Source organism: Chironomus tepperi, unplaced genomic scaffold, assembly GCF_022539635.2.
Source record: "Chironomus tepperi strain 1889 unplaced genomic scaffold, CSIRO-AGI_Ctep_v1 contig_257, whole genome shotgun sequence".
Lineage (NCBI taxonomy): Eukaryota > Metazoa > Arthropoda > Insecta > Diptera > Chironomidae > Chironomus > Chironomus tepperi.
The window spans coordinates 451,504-470,585 of record NW_027226379.1 but is presented as its reverse complement, the minus strand read 5'-3'; the positions used below and the strand labels follow the sequence as shown (position 1 = coordinate 470,585).

The 19,082-nt window shown below is 34.4% G+C and overlaps 4 protein-coding genes across 4 annotated transcripts; 3 read left to right on the top strand and 1 right to left on the bottom strand.

Moving 5' to 3' along the window:
• Positions 1 to 1,271: 1,271 nt before the first annotated feature.
• Positions 1,272 to 3,203, top strand: LOC139091593 (N-acetylgalactosaminyltransferase 6-like). Its single transcript, XM_070641738.1, has 2 exons — positions 1,272 to 2,817; positions 2,876 to 3,203. The coding sequence occupies exons 1-2, from the start codon at positions 1,290 to 1,292 to the stop codon at positions 3,115 to 3,117; spliced, it is 1,770 nt and encodes a 589-aa protein (XP_070497839.1). The 5' UTR covers positions 1,272 to 1,289; the 3' UTR covers positions 3,118 to 3,203.
• Positions 3,204 to 4,085: 882 nt separating this feature from the next.
• LOC139091594 (N-acetylgalactosaminyltransferase 4-like) lies at positions 4,086 to 6,600 on the top strand. The gene is made up of 2 exons (XM_070641739.1): positions 4,086 to 5,636; positions 6,173 to 6,600. Exons 1-2 carry the CDS (start codon positions 4,127 to 4,129, stop codon positions 6,415 to 6,417), a joined length of 1,755 nt encoding a protein of 584 aa, XP_070497840.1. The 5' UTR covers positions 4,086 to 4,126; the 3' UTR covers positions 6,418 to 6,600.
• A 5,991-nt stretch (positions 6,601 to 12,591) lies between these two features.
• PIG-O (phosphatidylinositol glycan anchor biosynthesis class O) lies at positions 12,592 to 16,135 on the bottom strand. The gene is made up of 3 exons (XM_070641730.1): positions 15,915 to 16,135; positions 15,359 to 15,851; positions 12,592 to 15,276 (listed from the first exon to the last, which is right to left on the bottom strand). Exons 1-3 carry the CDS (start codon positions 16,092 to 16,094, stop codon positions 12,692 to 12,694), a joined length of 3,258 nt encoding a protein of 1,085 aa, XP_070497831.1. The 5' UTR covers positions 16,095 to 16,135; the 3' UTR covers positions 12,592 to 12,691.
• A 534-nt stretch (positions 16,136 to 16,669) lies between these two features.
• On the top strand, positions 16,670 to 19,082 carry LOC139091590 (zinc finger protein 718-like). The gene is made up of 2 exons (XM_070641735.1): positions 16,670 to 17,143; positions 17,436 to 19,082. The coding sequence occupies exons 1-2, from the start codon at positions 16,728 to 16,730 to the stop codon at positions 19,075 to 19,077; spliced, it is 2,058 nt and encodes a 685-aa protein (XP_070497836.1). The 5' UTR covers positions 16,670 to 16,727; the 3' UTR covers positions 19,078 to 19,082.

Below are 19,082 nucleotides of genomic sequence, written 5' to 3'. Positions count from 1 at the left end.
AAATGTGTTGTCAGGGAAGATCTACGTCTTGCCGTTATTACACGGACAAATTGATGCCCCAGCGATGTGCTTTTCGGGAGCGCTACTTCAGTGAGAGCTTAAAATCAACTCGCATATTGTAGCAAGAAATCTATTAAAATAAATTTCGAGCTCTGCTTTATTGTTTATCGTCGTTTTTTTTTTATCATAATCTTCTTATAGAAACAATCATATAGTTATTTTCGTTTATTTGGTGATAAAAATAGCAAGCAATTATTTTCTCGTGCCTGATATAAAAATATTTACAAAGTCCAAGGGTTGTAAACGTAAATTAACTTTCAATATTTTAGGTATAACTTAATTTTAATAGTCAAAATTAATAAAATTGAAGGTTTATTTTTAGAAAAACTCATTTCAAATATTCAGGTATAATTAATGAATTAATGCGTAGCATATCTTCAAAAGAAATTGAAAAATTAAAAAGTCACCTCAAGCGAATAAAAAAATGAATGAAAAGGTCTTCGTTGATGATTTTTGGAGTAGAAAGGATAGATAAAGAACAAAGTAAACAATTAAAGGAAAGACGTTGTATCCAGTATTTAAAATTATTAAATCTATTTATAGTTTGGAAGTCATTTTGTGTGAGGAACGATGCCTCGATCTCCTCGGTCTGGTGTCTTGATTAGCCTATTTATGCTATTTAAGAATGTCCTATAAAAGCACAAAGTAGAAGAGTAAAGTCGAGTCTGAGGCTGTATTTCACCTAAACTGGAGTCACGCCAGCCTTTTATCGGATTTTTCCAAGATTTTTCACAATTTTGAATACCGTCTGCATTCCGAAAATGCTTCCCAAAGTCTCGATCCTAGAAGATTCTATAATCCAGAAAAATTCCAACTCAGCTATCGAAAATTCTTAGCTATCAATGTTATTGTATTATCTTATCCTATAGTAAAACCATATAACCGGCTCGTGTCCATGAACTTTAATTAAGTTCATCTCCAAAATTTACATCTTCTACCTAAACAACCTCAAAAGTATTTAACAAAAAAATGTCTAAAACAATCCAAGCTAAACATTTCACCATCACTTCTTGTCAAGGTCGTCCAAAACCGTCAACATACGATTAACTTTTATTTTCATCTCAAAATATCCATCAGCTGTTTATGCGAGAATGCATGAAAAAGAGCCAAAAACCAGTTTCAAACTCACGCTTTAATCTCCAACTTACTCATCACTCTCAACACAAACTTGTAGCTTTACTTTTAGTCATCTTTTTGTCGTTTCCAGTGATGCTTGTGCAGTCAAAATAATGGTTTTATTAAAGCGCAAATTTTGGATATTTTCGCAATTTATTTGTGCCTTAATCGTCATACTTCTCATAGTCAACCTCTTATATGACTCAACATCAACATTGCAACTTCCAATTACACCATTGGAACTAAAAGATTGGGAAAATTATGAATTAATTCGAGAAGATTCATTGCGTACAGGCTTTGGAGAGCATGGTAAAGGTGAGCAGCTAACAGATGCAAATGAGATTGAAGAGAATAAAAAATTATTTGCTGAATATGGCATAAGTGCTCTCATTAGTGATAAAATATCAGTTAATCGTTCTATACCTGAATATAGACATCAAAAATGCTATCAAATGAGATATCCAAAAGACTTGCCAAAAGTCAGCATCATTATTATATTTGTGGATGAATATTTTAGCATATTTAAGAGGACATTACACAGTCTATACAATAGAACACCTCATGAATTAATTGAGGAAGTGATACTTGTGAATGATCATAGTACCAAAGATTTTCTTTATGAGCCATTAAGGATATACGTTGAGGAAAATTTTCCCGGCATTAAATTCAATATCATCAATCTTAAAAAGCGTCATGGATTAATGCAGGCACGTGTTGTTGGTGCTAAAGCAGCAAAAAGTGAATTTCTCTTCATTACAGAGCCACATTGTGAAATGACATACAATTGGCTTCCTCCACTTATTGTACCATTGATAAATGAAAAAAAAGTTGTGACAGTTCCAATAATAGACAATATTGAATGGAAGGAATTTCTATATTTTGAGAATGATAAGGGTAATAAAGGATGTCGTGGTGCTTTTGATTGGGATTTAGAATATAAGAAGTTAAATCGATATCCAGTGCCTGAGGAAAGTGAACTTGAGCCATTTTTAACGCCAGTCATGACTGGTGGGATTTTTATGATCCGGAAGGCTTACTTCTTTGAAATCGGTCCATATGATCCTGAGCTTATCATCTGGGGTGCTGAAAATATTGAAATGAGTCTCAAAATAAACTTGTGTGGTGGTCAACTGTTGGAAGTGCCATGCAGTCACATCGGTCATATTTATCGTGCATTCACAAAAGCAAGAAGACATGAAAGTGGAATGGATTTTGAGGGTTTTAATAGGAAACGTGTTGTTGAGGTGTGGTTTGATGACTATAAGCAGCATGTTTATGAACGTCATAAGCGGCGATATGACAGCATTGATGTTGGTGACCTTACGGAAGCTAAGAAGTTTAGACAGAAACTTAAATGCAAATCATTTGATTACTTCCTCAAAAATGTAGCACCAGACATACTTGTTAACTTCCCATTGGATCAATATCCATTTGCTTATGGACAAATTCAGTTGCAGGATGAAGATATCTGTCTGGAAACAATGTTTGAAGGAGATCCAAGCAAGAACTATGATGTCATTCTCACTGAATGTACAAAGCCTTCAATTGAAACTCAATACTTCGAGCTAAGTTGGTACCGAGACATAAGATTGAGAGAAATGGACGCCTGTCTTGATGCATACAAAATATCAGCATCAGCATGTAAGTTTCTATTTCCATTTGTTATATTACTTTATTCCTAACTTTTCATTATGCACAGGTCATCAATCCGGCGGCAATCAGCATTTCAAGTACATCATGCAGTCTAAGCAAATCATGAATATGGCAAATAAGCAATGCATTGAGGTAAATTTTGAAGATTTAACTTTAAAGTTTGCAAAATGCGATGAAAGTTTGAAGCAACAAAAATGGATATTCAACGAGTTTGTAAATCAAACAGCATTAAGCAATTGGAGTCATTTTGGGAGACCATTACAAGAGGATGGAGTTTATTGGGATTAATACATTTATATGGCTTGATTTTATACGAAATAGCTGTTGCTTAATTTAGAATAATAAATTTTATTTTTGTTTAAACAATTTTAAAATCTTTTGAATCCTCTTCCTTCCATTTCACTCCTTGGATTCGCCCCTGGTGATGATTAGATCCTTTTGATAAACTATGAATCGTAAGGTATTAATTAGGCGATTGAACAGATTTATGTCTTGTATAAAACGGCTCCTTCTACTAGTTTCTTATGTTGTTGCTCTGCCTCTTTCTCTACAGTTGTTAGTCAAGCGACAAGGAGATGGCTTGAAGAGTTCCAACCCCTTGATTATTGTTTTGATAAAATCTACTTGACTTGGAATAGAGGAACTGAGCTTTCTACGAGTTCAGGTTGCTGAGATCTCGTCCCTTACCCAGCCGGCCAGTCAGTCAGTCAGCCAATCAGTCAGCCAATCAGTCAGTCAGTCAGGTTGTCAAGTTCTGGCCCCTTAACCAGCCAGTCAGTCAGTTTATCAGTCAGTCAGTCAGTTAGCCAGCCAACCAGCCAGTCAGTCAGTCAACCGGTCAATCAGTTAATCAGCCAGCCAGTCAGTCAGCCAATCAGTCAGTCAGTCAAGTTGCCGAGATCTCGTCCCTTAACCAGCCAGTCAGGCAGTTTATCAGTCAGTCAGTCAGTCAGCCAGTCAATCAGTCTGTCAGTCAGTCAGTCAGTTAGTCAGTTAGCCAGTCAGTCAGTCACTCAGTTAGTCAGCCGAACAGTGGTCGTGTTTGAAGACACTACAGTGTGCACTAAAATCCACTTAGAACCAACTTATACTCAAAATGTTCAACCTGCCAACACCTTTTTTTATACAAAAACAAATTCCTATTCCACAATATTGTATTTCACCATAACATTTAAAACATGATTCCCCTCCATTCCCTAATCTCTACTAAATTCGCGAGAGAATATTCTATTCATTCAGTCACCTTTAAACTGTCGTTGACGATGAACGTTGTGCTGCAAACAAAATAATCTCAGTAATGGGTTATAAACATAATACATTTTTAATATTTTGGCTGCTTACCTGTACCGTAATAGCATCTATATTATTAATTAACAACGAGTACTTAACTGTAAATTTTATATCCGAAACGGAAGAATATAAAGACTGGAATGACTATGAGATAATTATAAAAGATTCATATCGGACCGGTTTCGGTGAGCATGGCAAAGGTGAAAAGTTGACAGATGCAAATGACATTGATGAAAACAACAGACTTTGGTCAGAATGGGGATTTAGTGTTGTTGTTAGTGATAGAATATCTGTGAATCGATCAATTCCTGATTTTCGTCATCCAAAGTGCCTCAAAATGAAATATTTAAAGGATTTACCAAAAGTCAGCATTATAATTATATTTGTGGATGAAAACTTTCATGTATTTAAAAGGACATTACACAGTCTGTACAACAGAACTCCACATGAGTTGATAGAGGAAGTGATACTCGTGAATGACAACAGCACCAAAGACTATCTATATGATCCATTGAAGAATTATGTCGAGGAAAATTTCCCAGAAATCCAGTTCAATATCATTAATCTTAACAAGCGTCATGGCTTGATGCAGGCACGTGTTATTGGCGCCAAAGCAGCAAGAAGTGAATTTCTGTTCATTTCAGAGCCACATTGTGAAATGACGTACAATTGGCTTCCTCCGTTGCTTCAACCACTAGTTAATGATAAGAAGGTTGTGACAGTTCCGATAGTCGATAATATTGAGTACAATGAGCTCCAATATTATCAAAATGACAGAGGCAATAAAGGATCAAGAGGTGTATTTGACTGGAACTTGGAATATATGAAGCTTAAGCGATTTCCAATGATGGATGAGGATAAGGAACTTGATCCATTTTTGACACCAGTCATGACAGGTGGAATCTTCATGATCAGGAAGTCCTACTTCTTTGAAATTGGTCCATATGATCCAGGACTTGTCATTTGGGGTGGCGAAAATGTCGAAATGAGTTTAAAGATCCACCTTTGTGGTGGTCAACTGCTGGAAGTGCCATGCAGTCACATTGGACATATTTTTCGTGCATTCACAAAATCTAGAAAACATGAGGATGGGATGGACTTTGAGGGGTTTAATAGGAAACGTGTTGTTGAGGTTTGGTTCGAGGACTACAAGGAGCACGTCTACAAAAGGAACCGGAAACGATACAGCCAAATTAATACTGGAAATCTCACAGCAGCATTAAAATTCAAAGAGAAGCTAAAATGCAAACCATTCGATTACTTCCTCAAAGTCATTGCCCCTGATTTGACTGAAAACTTCCCAATGTCACCTGATCCATTCGCAACAGGTCGAATCCAATTGTTTGATGATGAATATTGCTTAGAAACCAAAAATCAAGAAAATGAAGCTGTTGTTCTTAAAAAATGCTCATGTTTTGTAAAGTCTACTCAAAATTTTGAACTCAGTTGGTGGAAAAGTATTCGATTAAAAGGAACTAACACATGCATTGATGGGGATGCACTTCGCACTAATTATTGTGAGTATTTCTTTGGGGTTTTTGAATTTTAATGTTTTGTGTGTGATGTTGAAAGTGTGAATGCATTGACCGAGCAGCACAATACGGTGTTTTACATCTTATGCTGTTAAATTGGGTCGATAACAGCTGTCACGGTGTAGTCAGGGTAACTTTGCGTTCACCGTTATTACGGCATCGTACCGGCACTTGTTCAAGTGATGCTGTTCGGAATGGCTTATTCAAGTACAAGCTGAGCTTGTGGTGCTCAGTATCAATAGCTAAACCTTACTCTCTTGAAGATCCTCCCATATAGAGATATCTGGGGTATCAAGCTATTTGTTGATGTAACTGTCTGTCTGAGAGTAAGGCTTCTATGGTCCAGTGGTTACCTAGCAGACCGGAAACCAGTAACTCTGTTTTGTAAAGGCATGGGTTCGATTCCCATCAGAGACCGATCACCCGGTCATTAAACAGAGTCTTGATGCTCACATTACACATCCATGCCAATGAATCACCGGAATTTATCACAATAAATTAGAATTTACCTTAATTCACAGGTCATGGACAAGGTGGCATGCAGCACTTCAAATACGACATCGACACAAAGCAAATAAAAAACATGGTCAATAACAAATGTCTGCAGGGAGAAATTAATGAAGAAAGCATAAAGTTTGCAAATTGTAATGACTCCATTAAGCTGCAACAATGGATATTTAGTGACTTTATGAACGAGACGGCACTTAATGATTGGAAAAATTCCGGAAGGCCAATGCATGGTGATGATGATGTTTACTGGTCGTGATAAAATGAAAAAATTAAGACTGAACTTGTGCCATAAATGCGATATATGATATCCATGTCCTTTACAATTAGGAATTTTAGATTTTAATTAAATATATATACAGCCACAGCATCCTCAAACCCACAAGACCCAAAAAAAAAATTCTACAATAATTGCATAAATTTGCTATTTTTATAACAGCGTGCCTTAACAAAATCCAATAAAAATCAAATCATATCCTTCTATCTTCTAATTTATTGTCCCTTACCCAAATAGCAAATGATAATAAATTTTTAGCATGTCGACATAACTTCATTGTGATATTAATCCTCTCATTCTTGTCGTCTTCAATGACAGTATTCGTGAATTCTTCTGGATATGGTGGAAGTATTGATGTATCTAGTGATGTTGGTATATAATCCGAGCGACACAAATGAAGAAGGCTGCGCAAAACTCTTAAGGCTCCACTTAACGTCCTTTACTAATATCAGATGTAAGTCGCCTAAAACCGGCCAAATGGCGGTCAAACAGAGGCAGCTTCCATTTGGTACTTGTACAAGAGATTTAAACCCCTGTTTGGCAGCCATATGAACGACATTTGTGTCGCTCGGGCAAAGAGTCGTTGACCAGACTGCACAGATTCCAATTGAATTCTAAATATGAAGCCTATTCTAATTTTGGACGCAAAAACCATGACTTCCGCGTCACGATTTTCCAAAAATGATCTGGTGGTCACGATGAAAAGCTTTTGCGGACTAGATGTTGAATACGGAATATTAAGTTGATTTTATATTTGACTGAAGGATATTCTTGCATAATCTTCCTAGAAATTGATTGTTGTCATTGATGCTGCTCATGAATTTATCTGTGACAGCATCTAATTGATCATGTCGTAATTCCAACGTGTTCATCTCTTCTTCTAATATTGATTCTCATTTTCACATCCTCAATTTTAGGAATTTTTACTGGACATACCAAACAGCCAATCGTATTAGCAACTTATTATATCTCAATTATTCAGTGATGGGCGGCTAATGTGATTATTGAGCAACGCCAAGTGTTTGGAAATGTCATGAACCGTATTCTATGCACGGTTTTGGTCGAGACTGACTAAAAACATAATTTCGTCTTTCCATAAAAATGTTGGTTGCACACAGGTTGCCCATCACTTCCTCAACCGAATTGATTGAAGCATTAATAATTAACAAACATTAATTCATTAAACCCAACTAACAGCACTTCCAGACAGTTACTTCCACTACTGACATAATTACTCAACTAAATCCTCAAACAGATGTTTGTTGACAATCATCAATCTCACCTGCAACGAGGCATGCACTACGAACAAAAAGAAGATTTACACATCACGCAATGTTTGCCGTAAAACCGCAAAATATTAACTTCATATTAATAAACTGTGAATCTTTGGTATTTAATTTATATTTTTGATAAGAATGAATCATCAATAATATAAACAAGATTGTGGATTATTAAAGGTTTTTGTGAGTCAGATGTTTGGGTTTGTGGCTTGGGGAATCTGTTTGAAGTGGTTTTGTATGGATATGAGTTTGTGCAGTAGATTGTTGTTGTTGTTGTAGCTTTGTCATGTTTTGTGGATCATTAAGTAAAGATTAAAGCTGAATATGAGCATTTAGATCAGTGCTGTGGAAATTTTATTGTGCTCCGGTGAATCTTGGTGGTAAGACATGACATGGCATGGGGTTCATGACTTTTTGGTGGCAAAATAGTGTGCCACGGCATACAGATTACTTACTGCAACCATGTTCAAATATGGAGCTTGCAGCAATTGGGTTTCCATCAGAAATTGTTGCTGGATCTATCAAGTTCTCTGTCCGCACGTTGAGCTGATATCCTTTCATCATTGTTCTGCGTCAAGTACCTTTTGTAGCTCCTGATCGACGTTTCAGTTGTGGATTCCATCCCGGGGCTCTATAGTAAACTTGTGTTTCTATCCCAGTAGCCCAACATTTTCTCTTGGAAATACAGATTGGACAGCACTGATCTACATTATTAAATTGAATAACTTCACCCTGAATTTAAATGAAATCTTCAATTTTCATGACAATCAAACTCAACTACAATGTCAAGAGCATCTCAAAAGCATGCATCAACCAATGTCAACTGTCTGTTTGCAGAACTTACATTCCATTTACCATTCAGACAAGAACCAGCAAAAAGAATTTCTTCCGACTTATTTTACAATTTTATTAATATTTCATCCTAATTTTCCTTATAATAAATGAACCATAAAGCATTTTTTACAAAAGAACTTTTCTTTTTCATACAAAAATTTATAAATCTAATTTCACGGAGGAATCTTGCATCCTCAAACAGAATTTAATCAAAAGACTACATAAATAAATTAAATATTTCCGCATATTTCTGTTAAAAAGAAGTGCTTTTGGAATTTTTTTGCAATTCAAATTGACTTACTATAGCTTTCTCGGTCTATCAAAACGATCATAAGCATAGAGTGTGGGATCTGGCTGATGATATAATCTAATGTATGAAGAAATTTTGCGCATTATTTATGAAATAAGCATCATAACTTGTCATTCTTACCCATAATGTACTCCACTAGATGCGACCTTATTTGTGATTTTTTAATGATATGGAATTGAAAAAATTATAGAATTACTCGACGTTGTCGAGCGATTTTAGCGCATTTTTGCCACAGCCATCAGGAATTGGTCAATAAATAATAATAAAGGATTTTATCATTTAACGGTTTTTTATAATTTAAATTCTAACGGTTTTTAAAAATTCAAAAAAAAATAAAGCAACGCTTTAAAAGTTTCTTTTTCGTTTATGAAATGAAAAATCAATAATTAAAGTACAAAGAGATGGTTTTGTGCTTCCAGAACAATTGATACCGAAATAACTCGATGGCGCAAAGCTAATGCTTCAAACTAGAACTTTCTACGTGGTCTGGTTGTTGAGATCTCGTCCCTTAACCAGCCAGTCGAACAAAATGTATTATTAAGCAACCTTTTCTTCAAAAATACGCCATGAAATCTCTCCAGAATCCAAAATTCAACTCACCCTCTTTAATCCATTGATGCTTGCCAATAGTAATGCTAATTTTGCCATCAAGAACGCCTTACCGCCAAATGTCGCGAGAAATTGAAATCCCAATGTGACGAAAAACATTAAAAAAATGACAATGCCCATAAGGACGTTCTGAAAAGCATGATGCCTTCGGCGTCTTGGAACTTCCGCTTCCTCTGTTCATAAAGTACATTATTGACAATGAAACATGAATGAATGAAAATAATAATATTGGAAATTCGTGCGGTGCTTATTGATTGAATTTATGTTGATATAAAATTAAATTCTATTTTTATGTCAATAAAAAAATTTCACGCAAATTGATTTGCTTTGTTTAGATCATTAAAAATGGGAACTAGATGAATTTTATGAGTTATAAAAAAATTTCTCTTCTGTCTTTCAATTGAACGGTTTTTATGGTGATTGTAGTCTTTAAGTTGTTGGTTTCTTATTACTGGAAGTTTAATTGGGTTATGTTGTATATTTATGGATTTATTGTTTGAATTGCTATGGATTGTTGACCTTAGTGAGTGGGTTTTGCTGCATTATTGTCATTACACGTTTGCTGGATGTTTATAAGCATAGTAAATCCGTCAATTTGCTTAAAATTTCAATACTACCTCTCAACAATCCTTTAAAAAAACTAAATAACCTTTGAATATTTTTCCTATGGATTCCTCACATCGACTTTTCAATCATCAAATAATTTATGAATATAGCTTGATGCCCAAACATTTAACAAGCAAAATACTCTTCAGTAAGGAGCAAAACAATACTCCAACTTTAAAGTTCAACAAACAGCTACAAGTACTTTAAAAACATACTCCAAAATTCAGCCAACTCAAATATGAAAACGAAAGCTTTTCAAGGTAGTTCCTCAAACTTTTTTTTTTATCCTTTTTGCTGCACGCAATCAAGTTTTGTTTTCTTTTTGAATAAAAAATTACAGCACAGTTGGAAGTTTTTTAATATTCGAGAATATGACATAATTTTACAATTACTATATGAGGAATTATTCCACAACAGAAACATTGAGTCTAAACGCTGTTTGTGTACGATTCGACATGTCGGAAACAAGACTAAATACACACATTTATTGACATATATTGGCGATTAGATGAACCCTTCTCAAACATAAATTTGACGTCAACTGCTTACCTTGGAATAGCTTTGAGAGATTAAACTCCAGCACGTGTTTGTTCAAAAAGTCGTACATCAGCGAATGCAGCGTAACTTCATTTGGAAATGATTTACTTTTGATGCTGTAAATGATTTTGTGATTATAATAATGATTCCATCAATTCCACCAACCCATTAGCTTACGTTTTTGCATTCAATTCCAATCTTGTGTCACTATTGTTATATGATAATTCGTGCTGCTTTAGAAGCTTTATACCTTTCATCACAGATATTTCTTCGTAATTTAGATAACTTGCATCTCGTATGCACTCAAAAGTCATAACGACACGTAATAACGTCAGGATAACGATATATTGAGCTATAATTCTCATGTCTCTTTACTTCCAATTACGTTATTGCACTTTAGTTACTATCAACACACTGGTAATAAATGACTTTAGTTGTTCTATTCAGGTGCTTATATTGAATTTGTTAACAAATAACAGTATGTGAATGTGGGGATGAATATGAAAAGAAGCAACTCATCAAAGCATAAGCTTTCATTATCGTCATGTGAATCAATCCAGAAACATTTAATGAAGTTTTAATGACGTCAAGAAGTCGTCGATGACTTATGTCTGCCACTAATTGAAAAATTGGTTTCTCAATGGATGTCCTTTAATCTGTTCTTTGAAACTCTAGAACTTTAAACTCTAACTCATATTCTATTGCAGTATTTGACACAATTTTCCACGTACTTGCTACAGCTGATATGTAACTGTTAAATCATGTGAATATATTCTGATTTATGCTACATGATTTACACAATGTCGTACATCTCATGCAAGAATAATAGCAATATTTTGTCAAAATAAATCGTTTGAAATTCACGCCCACGAAAATACATGATACTAAAAATACATCCACGATTAATCTATGGGATTATTGTCACGGACTAAATGATGTTACAGAATTGAAAATAATTTTAGCGCGAATAATGTGAATGACAGATTTCTTGTCACATAACCCGATAAAGAGAAATTCTTCCAGGATATGTATTGAGGATGTAATTCAATAAGCTTTTTTTGACAAGATGAATGAAATACATAGGGAGAGAAGTACGTGAAATGACTTCTAGTGATACATCCCATAGAAATTCGGCCATTCGATTCGGGACTAATTGGATATCTTCGGAGTAGGATTTGATAGATATAGATTGAATTTCGATGTGGTTCTCTTAGTCTTCTTAATTAAGGAAGACTAGATTCTGTGTTTCTATTTTTAGAATAAAGTTTTTTTCTGTCTTGCTCAGGATATGCTTTTACGTCTGATTTAATAACAGAAAGTTTTTGTTGAAATCGGAAATAGTTGAAGTTATTGTTCTATCCTGTTTGTGAAGACATTGTTGGTTCATGTAAGTTGAATAGCAGATTAAAAGTAGTGCAACTGAAGAATAGTCCGTTACATCTCAATTTTGGGAGCTTCTTGAAGTCGAGACATCGAAAATCCTTACTATGAAGATGAAATCACCTTTTATCTTCTTTAAGCAGATCGATAAACTCTGAAATCTTGAATTTTAATGTTCCATTGGATGTTTTACTCGATTTTAATTCTTGAAGTTGTCATTAATGGATTTTATTTGTTAAAGAACTCAGTTGTTGTAGAAACTTGCTTCTTACTTCACTTGCCGTATTGATCAGCTGTGATCCACGAATTCTTTCATTTGACGTCTAAACCTGGCTATATCGCTGGTTGTACTTTCCCAATTGTCAAAACTAAGTGCGGCACTGTTGTTGATGATATTTATTTATAATAACCTCAAAGCGCCAAACGCAACGAATTTGCCTTTCACAGGGAAACAACTATGAATTCGCTTCAATTTGAATCCAAATCTGATTTTTCCGTTATAATTCCTAAATTTTGATATTTTGAAGGTTATGTTTCTAGAAAATTGAAAAATTATAAACCTTTTAAATTAAATTATTAAACCATTTAAAACTCCATCAATTCATTACTAATTCAACCAACTGTTTATTTCACTTCAATTTTTATAATTTGACTAGATTTTCTATAAAAAACTTCAAACTTCATGTCTAAAAACATTGCATTACAAAATCAATTTATCAATTAATGATTTTACAGAACGATTGATTCTCATAACAAGCATAAAGCCTACAATAATTGCTACAAATGAGATATATGTTGCAATACCTTCATAAATAAAACGAGGAGCAAAAATTTTCCATACCATTAAATGTCGACACAATATTGTGCATGCAATCATTGATGCAAATATTTTTGTGCCTTGAAGTAGCATAAATTGACAGCCAACCTTGAAAACTGATGTCAAGAAAATATTTTCATTTTCATGTAAATTAATTTCACCGCGCGACACACTTTTTATGTCTTTATTTTCGGAATCATCGTGTAATGAAATTTTTCTATAGTTTAATGTTGAGTCTTCCTTTGCCTTCTTATCACTCTTCATTGGCATGTTCGGCCACAGTGCATAAATCATGAATGGTGCAATAACAAGCAGTGGATATAGAATTAGTAGCATAACATTTGAGTTGAATGTACTGAGTAGAACTAAAATTGCTGATAAAATATTTGAGTGATCAAAATTAGCTGTACGTCCAACAAATGCAGCATTCCAGTCAATTTGTGAAATCGTTGGTTGATGGGATGTACTATAAAATCCATATGAGTATAGCAAATACCAAGTTATAATAAGTGAAAAGCATGGTTGAAGGCAATCTTCTATGCTTGATGCTGTTTCATACCGAAGTACTGAGAATATGAATAGAATTCCAGCACCAACAAATAAAATGATTACAAATCCATTGCAGACGTCAATTCCCAACAGAAGGGCAAGTACAATACTCAAAACAGTCCCGAATGCTATAAATACCGATGAATAGACTGTGGCAAGTCCATAAACAATTGGCGTTTGTGACTTATTTGCGGTTTGATCATTGATTGCCTGCTTCATATGACGATAAAGTTCCGGTATAGCATTACTGGCATCTGTTAAGCTAAAGGTACCGTTACTACGTGGAAGGATATATACCAGCAATGGACTTATAATGAATAAAATCAATTCTATTATAAATATGCCAAAGACAATCCATGCCAATGAATCTAAATGCACAAAGGATGCAATTGGACGTGTCATCTGCTTTTGTGATAAAACTAGATAGCCACAAGCAGCAACAAGAGAAACAGTTGGACCAAATTTCATTAAAATAACATGTGGTGAATATCCAGTTAAATTTCCATTTGCTTTAAGGAATGCACGGACAACAGTCACAAAAATGGCCAAAATAATGACAGGAAAGACTTTCATGTTGCCATCCTTTACTTTAGTGACATTTTCTGTAGTTGTCATAAAGTCCCAACAATTTCCTTGCTCCTCACGGCATTTAAAGAAGATTTGTGATATCCTCAATAATCCAATGGTAATAATAGCAACAATAACAACTTTTGATGACGTCGCTTGAAAAAGTCCAGTTAATTTAAGTTTCTTCATATCCACAAAGCTTGCTGCTTTTCGATACTCATGTAAGGCATGGATTATCTGAACGATGAGTAAAAAGCACAAGATGTATTGTTCCTGAACAATGAAACTATTCGAGAAGAATACAGATATAGAAAATGCAAAACTCATCCTGGACATCAAATTGATGAATTTATCTGCTGACATCATTGAATCGACTATTGTTGTCCAATTTTTGATTATAATGTAGCCAAAGAATAGGACATGACAGACACTTGCAAGGAATAAAGCAGCAATTAGTTTATCGTCCCATCCGAGCTTTTCGTGCATGACAATTCCAACAGATCCAGCGATGACACTTGACCATACTTGATAGACGAGGAGCTTCTTTGTGAATATGTTTGAGAATTCCGGAAGTGGAATGTTGAAGATGATGATGAACAGGACGAAAATTCCAAGAAAAGCAACCAGCATGCCTTGAATCATCAGCTGTGGATTAAAATTAATCCAAATATTTCTACAAAGTTCCAACATTGAATCCAGTGTCATCCTCATGTCACTTGAAAGGCTCTTGATCGCTTCCTCATTAAAGATATTTTTGATCCTCAATTCAAAAATTTCGAATTTTTCGCTGATTCTTTCCATATCCTCATTAGCAAATAGTTCTGTGTGCTCGTCCGAATATGACTTAAAATAATTCATTATTTGCTTAGCATTGTGCCATAGATGCATAGACAGTAAGTCATGCTTTTTGATGCCTTTGTAACTAACATCAGGAAGTAGCCTAAAATTAATAGTTCCAAGATTTGAAAATGGTATCGGAATTCCTAAGATCGTCGATAAAGTCGGTGTCAAGTCTATTTGCTGCATAAAATTATCATCCTGTCCATATTGTCCGTCAATAAACTTCTTCTTAGAATAAGCAAATAAAAGTGCGTCTGTTTCATCGGGAGAAGCTCCTCCATGATCTCCAGATGGAAGTGTCATGCCGTGATCTCCAAAAACTAGCAATGTCGTGTCATCGTCGATGCTTTCAGCGAGCATTTTAATCATATCATTCATTTCTGTCAACTTCCTGCTCATTTCTTGATGTAGAGCTCCATGTTTATGTCCACAATGATCAACGCCAAGGAAATGAGTAATTATTACATCCCAGTCCGGTTTCTTTAGTTCCGTTGGTAAAATTTTCATAATTGCTGGAAGTACAAAAAGATCCAGTTAGGATTTTTTGATAATATTAGGAATTTCGTAGGATTGGATCCAGTAGAGCATACTCACCATTATCTACACTATCTAAATCATGTATGTTAAAGCTAGGATAAGCGTAAGATCTTTTAAATCTCTTTGGAAATAGCTCTGTCCATGTATTATCACCAGCAAAGACAACTGTAAGATTATTAGCTACCATTTGGTCAATTATGTTGTCCTCATTGATTTCTGGAGTTGCAAAATTTGATCCCATGTCAATAAATGTCGGCAAACTTCCAGTTGTGATTCCTTTCAGTCTTTGTAAGGTCGTTGTCGGTGGATCGGCTATAAATTTCATAAATCTACTTTTGTCTGGATGTTTTTTGAGCAGCTCATGTATAATTGGCAGTTTATTTTGATACGGAAGTGGTTCATTAAGAGTTTCATTGAAGACACCAAACTCAAACTTTAGAGCATCAATCAGTACAATGATGACCTTACTTTTTCTCTCAAAACATAAATTTTCAGCACTAGAACTGATATTGCTCACAATTTCAACGACATTTTGATTGCTACATGCTTTCTGTTGATTTAAATAGATAAAATGTGTCAAGAACGTGAAGATTTATGTCATAAGTTTACATACCTTATTATCGTTATCGCTTATGCAGTAATTTTCATCTAATTTAACGTAAAACTTATCACACTGTCTTTTCTCGATTCTTGAGTCTCGTGTCAATAGAAATCCCTTAGAGAATATGTGAATACCCGATGAAATAATGAATGCAAATATAATTAACACGAACAGATACTTAACATAACTCATTTTAAAGGAGGAAAAAAAATTTCTGTGTGAAATTACTGATTAATGACTGACTTAACGAATTGTTTATTTTCTACGGAACTCTAGATCACTGTAAATATGCTACTGTCCACACTTTGTCTACTTGTTTGTCTGCTGGATCTTAAAATATGAAAATGTTTGTTTACTAAAATAACAGTCGAATTTATTTTAAAATGACTTAAAATTGAGCATAAAATTTGAAATTATTTTGAACGTTACAGCAAAAGATTGTTCTTTTAAGTCGTAAATGCGCTTTTGTATGTTGTGCAATGTAAAACTGTTCATGCTAGAGCAAATAAGAAGCTTTTAACGAAGAGAAATCTCGTAAAAATTGGAGAGTTATTCGGTAAAGTACGAAATTTTCACAAAAACAAAGCTAATAGCGCATATTAAGACTAAGCCTACTTTGATTTTAAGATAAATTGTGTAAATTTCTTCATCAGAAAGCATTGAAATATTGATTTCAGTCTAAATTCCTCGATTTTCTTACAAATGGACAGTCAGACAAACCAAAACTTATTGCTCAATTTCCATCAGTTTCAAAAAATGCGCTAAAACGTAAACAAATCAGCAAATAATAATTTTTAAGGAATTTCGTTACTTTTATTAATTAAAATGTATCGCGATCTGCTTCTCAACGGTGATTTATGCAGATTCTGTCTATCCGATTCAGATAAATCAGCTGTCTCGCTGAAAAATCACGAAATATTAGTTTGTGCTGATAAAAAATTAATTGATTTAAAAGAAATTCTCAAATTCCTGCTTTTAAACTATTCATTTTGTGAAAACCTGCCGAATTTAATATGTAATGAGTGCAAAAATATAATTATTAAGTATTATTCACTGAAGAAGACGTTTCTAGAGAACGAAAAGACATTGGCAGCAAAATCACAGACTGTCGACCAACATCAGAAGTTGCACAATTTAATTTCAATAGTTGAGGAGTTTTGCAGTCATTTAAGCGATGAGGATTCAGTAAATGTACTGAATTATAGTGATAAACTTGTGATAGAGAAATGTGGTGAAGAAAGGTATGTAAAAGATCCAGAAATTCAAGTTTGTTCAATTTTGGATGGTTTTGTGATAATTAGCGAAGTTTGTGGATTGAAATGCTGTCAAAGCTTTGTTATATATTGCAAAATAACCAATATGCAAGATCCAGTGTTGCCTTTTTTAATTTGCAGGCATTTTTGCAAATGCCGCTTTATTAACTTTCCATATCTTCAAAATGTACTTCCTGAAACTCTGAACTATCCAAAATCCCTCAATGAACTTCATCGCATAATAAAATTCAAGTTCTAATCCATAATTCTCCATTTTTAGACTCCTAGAAGATGACTTACTGGATCATACCAAAAAAGAGAACATTCCCAAGCAAGTCATAATCCAGACTAATCCAGAAGAAGAGGAAGAGACAACAAACTACATCCAATACGATGACGAAGAGTATATAGATGATGATAGTCCAATAAAGTGTGAAACTGGAGAGCAGCCATTAACAACACAATCCATGAAATATGAGCATGAACAGCATGAAGAAATTTTGTATGAGAATGACATTAAGTATCATGAAAAATTTAATATATCACATAGTACAGCAACAGAAAGTCAAGATACTGAATATGAAATTCAAATCAGTGATCCAGAAACATTAGAGAATGAAGAAGATTATGACAAGTCCAGTGCATTAGCAACAATATATGAGAATGACTTGTCACCAGACTCAAAAGTTAAGATAAAAAGCAAACGCAAGCACAAAGAGATTATTGATAATTTAGAAAATGGATTAATAGCTAAAAAGTATAAAGTATCTCTAGTCGATTCCAGCGTTGTTGTCCAGGAAGATGACGAAACTAATTCCTACATGTGTTCAAACTGTTCCAGCATATTTACAAATGAGAAAGCTGCAAATGATCATGTCATGAAATACGGAAAATATCAGTTCTGTACACTTTGTAGATGTGATGAATGTTCAGTCATTTTCGCATCACAAAAGTTATTCCAAAGACATAAAAGCTTTCACATACTGTCCAAAATATCAATATTCAACTATTATGATTGTCTTCACTGTAGTGTATCGTTTGGTAATGACAAGGATTATGATAAGCATATAGAATGTCATGCTGTGAATCAAAATTATGTGTACAGATTTGAAGGCAAACCGCAACTTGAAGGATGTGAATTGTTTAAGCAAAAAGACGATTTTATGGATGAGGACAGCTGGACATGTGGACATTGTGGCATGAAATTTGGACTCAGAAATGAATTAAATTTCCATTTAACACTTTTCCATGCCAACCTTTACTGTCCATTTGACCGACAATCGTACGGAAAGTCTGTGTCATATCTCATAGATCACTTGAAAATGAAACATCCAGAACAGTTTGGAAATGAAGAAATAACATTCAGCTGTTCACATTGCTTTGAGGAATTTGGTACGAAAAATGAAATGAAGGAACATGAGAAATATTGTGACAGCAAGAAGTTTGATTGTCATCACTGCAATAAGAAATTTGGACTTGAGCGACAACTTAAGGAACATCTTGAAGCTGTCAACGGAACCATGAAATACTGCTGTGCATTTTGTGAGAAGAAGTTCTACAACAAGTCATCATTAACAGTCCACATAAGGATTCATTCAAAGGAACGGCCGTACATTTGCACATTTGAAGGCTGTAATAAGGCATTCCGTACAAATTCACATCGTAGCTCACATATGGATGCGCACAATGAAACCAAAAACTTCAAGTGCCTATATTGTGAGCTTTTATTCCAAACCAGAGCAGCCAAGCGTGCACACGAAAAATCTCATAGTTATAGCCACATCTGTCCTATATGTCACAAAGACTTTAAACAGCGAAGTCATCTGGTTAGGCATACAAACATTGTGCATAAGATTAAATGTGGAAGTGCAAATCTCGAGGCTGAAATTGATAAACTTGAAGGTCGGATTAAATTTGAGTAAATAAA

What these genes read in the sequence shown, in the direction of transcription:
- LOC139091594 (XM_070641739.1), top strand. Translation starts at nt 4,127, where the DNA reads ATGGGTTATAAACATAATACATTTTTAATATTTTGGCTGCTTACCTGT. An exon ending in TGCACTTCGCACTAATTATT is followed by an intron (nt 5,637 to 6,172) that starts GTGAGTATTTCT and finishes CTTAATTCACAG; the next exon opens with GTCATGGACAAGGTGGCATG.
- LOC139091590 (XM_070641735.1), top strand. Translation starts at nt 16,728, where the DNA reads ATGTATCGCGATCTGCTTCTCAACGGTGATTTATGCAGATTCTGTCTA. An exon ending in GAGAAATGTGGTGAAGAAAG is followed by an intron (nt 17,144 to 17,435) that starts GTATGTAAAAGA and finishes CTCCATTTTTAG; the next exon opens with ACTCCTAGAAGATGACTTAC.
- LOC139091593 (XM_070641738.1), top strand. Translation starts at nt 1,290, where the DNA reads ATGGTTTTATTAAAGCGCAAATTTTGGATATTTTCGCAATTTATTTGT. An exon ending in CAAAATATCAGCATCAGCAT is followed by an intron (nt 2,818 to 2,875) that starts GTAAGTTTCTAT and finishes CATTATGCACAG; the next exon opens with GTCATCAATCCGGCGGCAAT.
- PIG-O (XM_070641730.1), bottom strand. Translation starts at nt 16,094, where the DNA reads ATGAGTTATGTTAAGTATCTGTTCGTGTTAATTATATTTGCATTCATT. An exon ending in TAAGCGATAACGATAATAAG is followed by an intron (nt 15,852 to 15,914) that starts GTATGTAAACTT and finishes TTAAATCAACAG; the next exon opens with AAAGCATGTAGCAATCAAAA. An exon ending in TTTAGATAGTGTAGATAATG is followed by an intron (nt 15,277 to 15,358) that starts GTGAGTATGCTC and finishes TTGTACTTCCAG; the next exon opens with CAATTATGAAAATTTTACCA.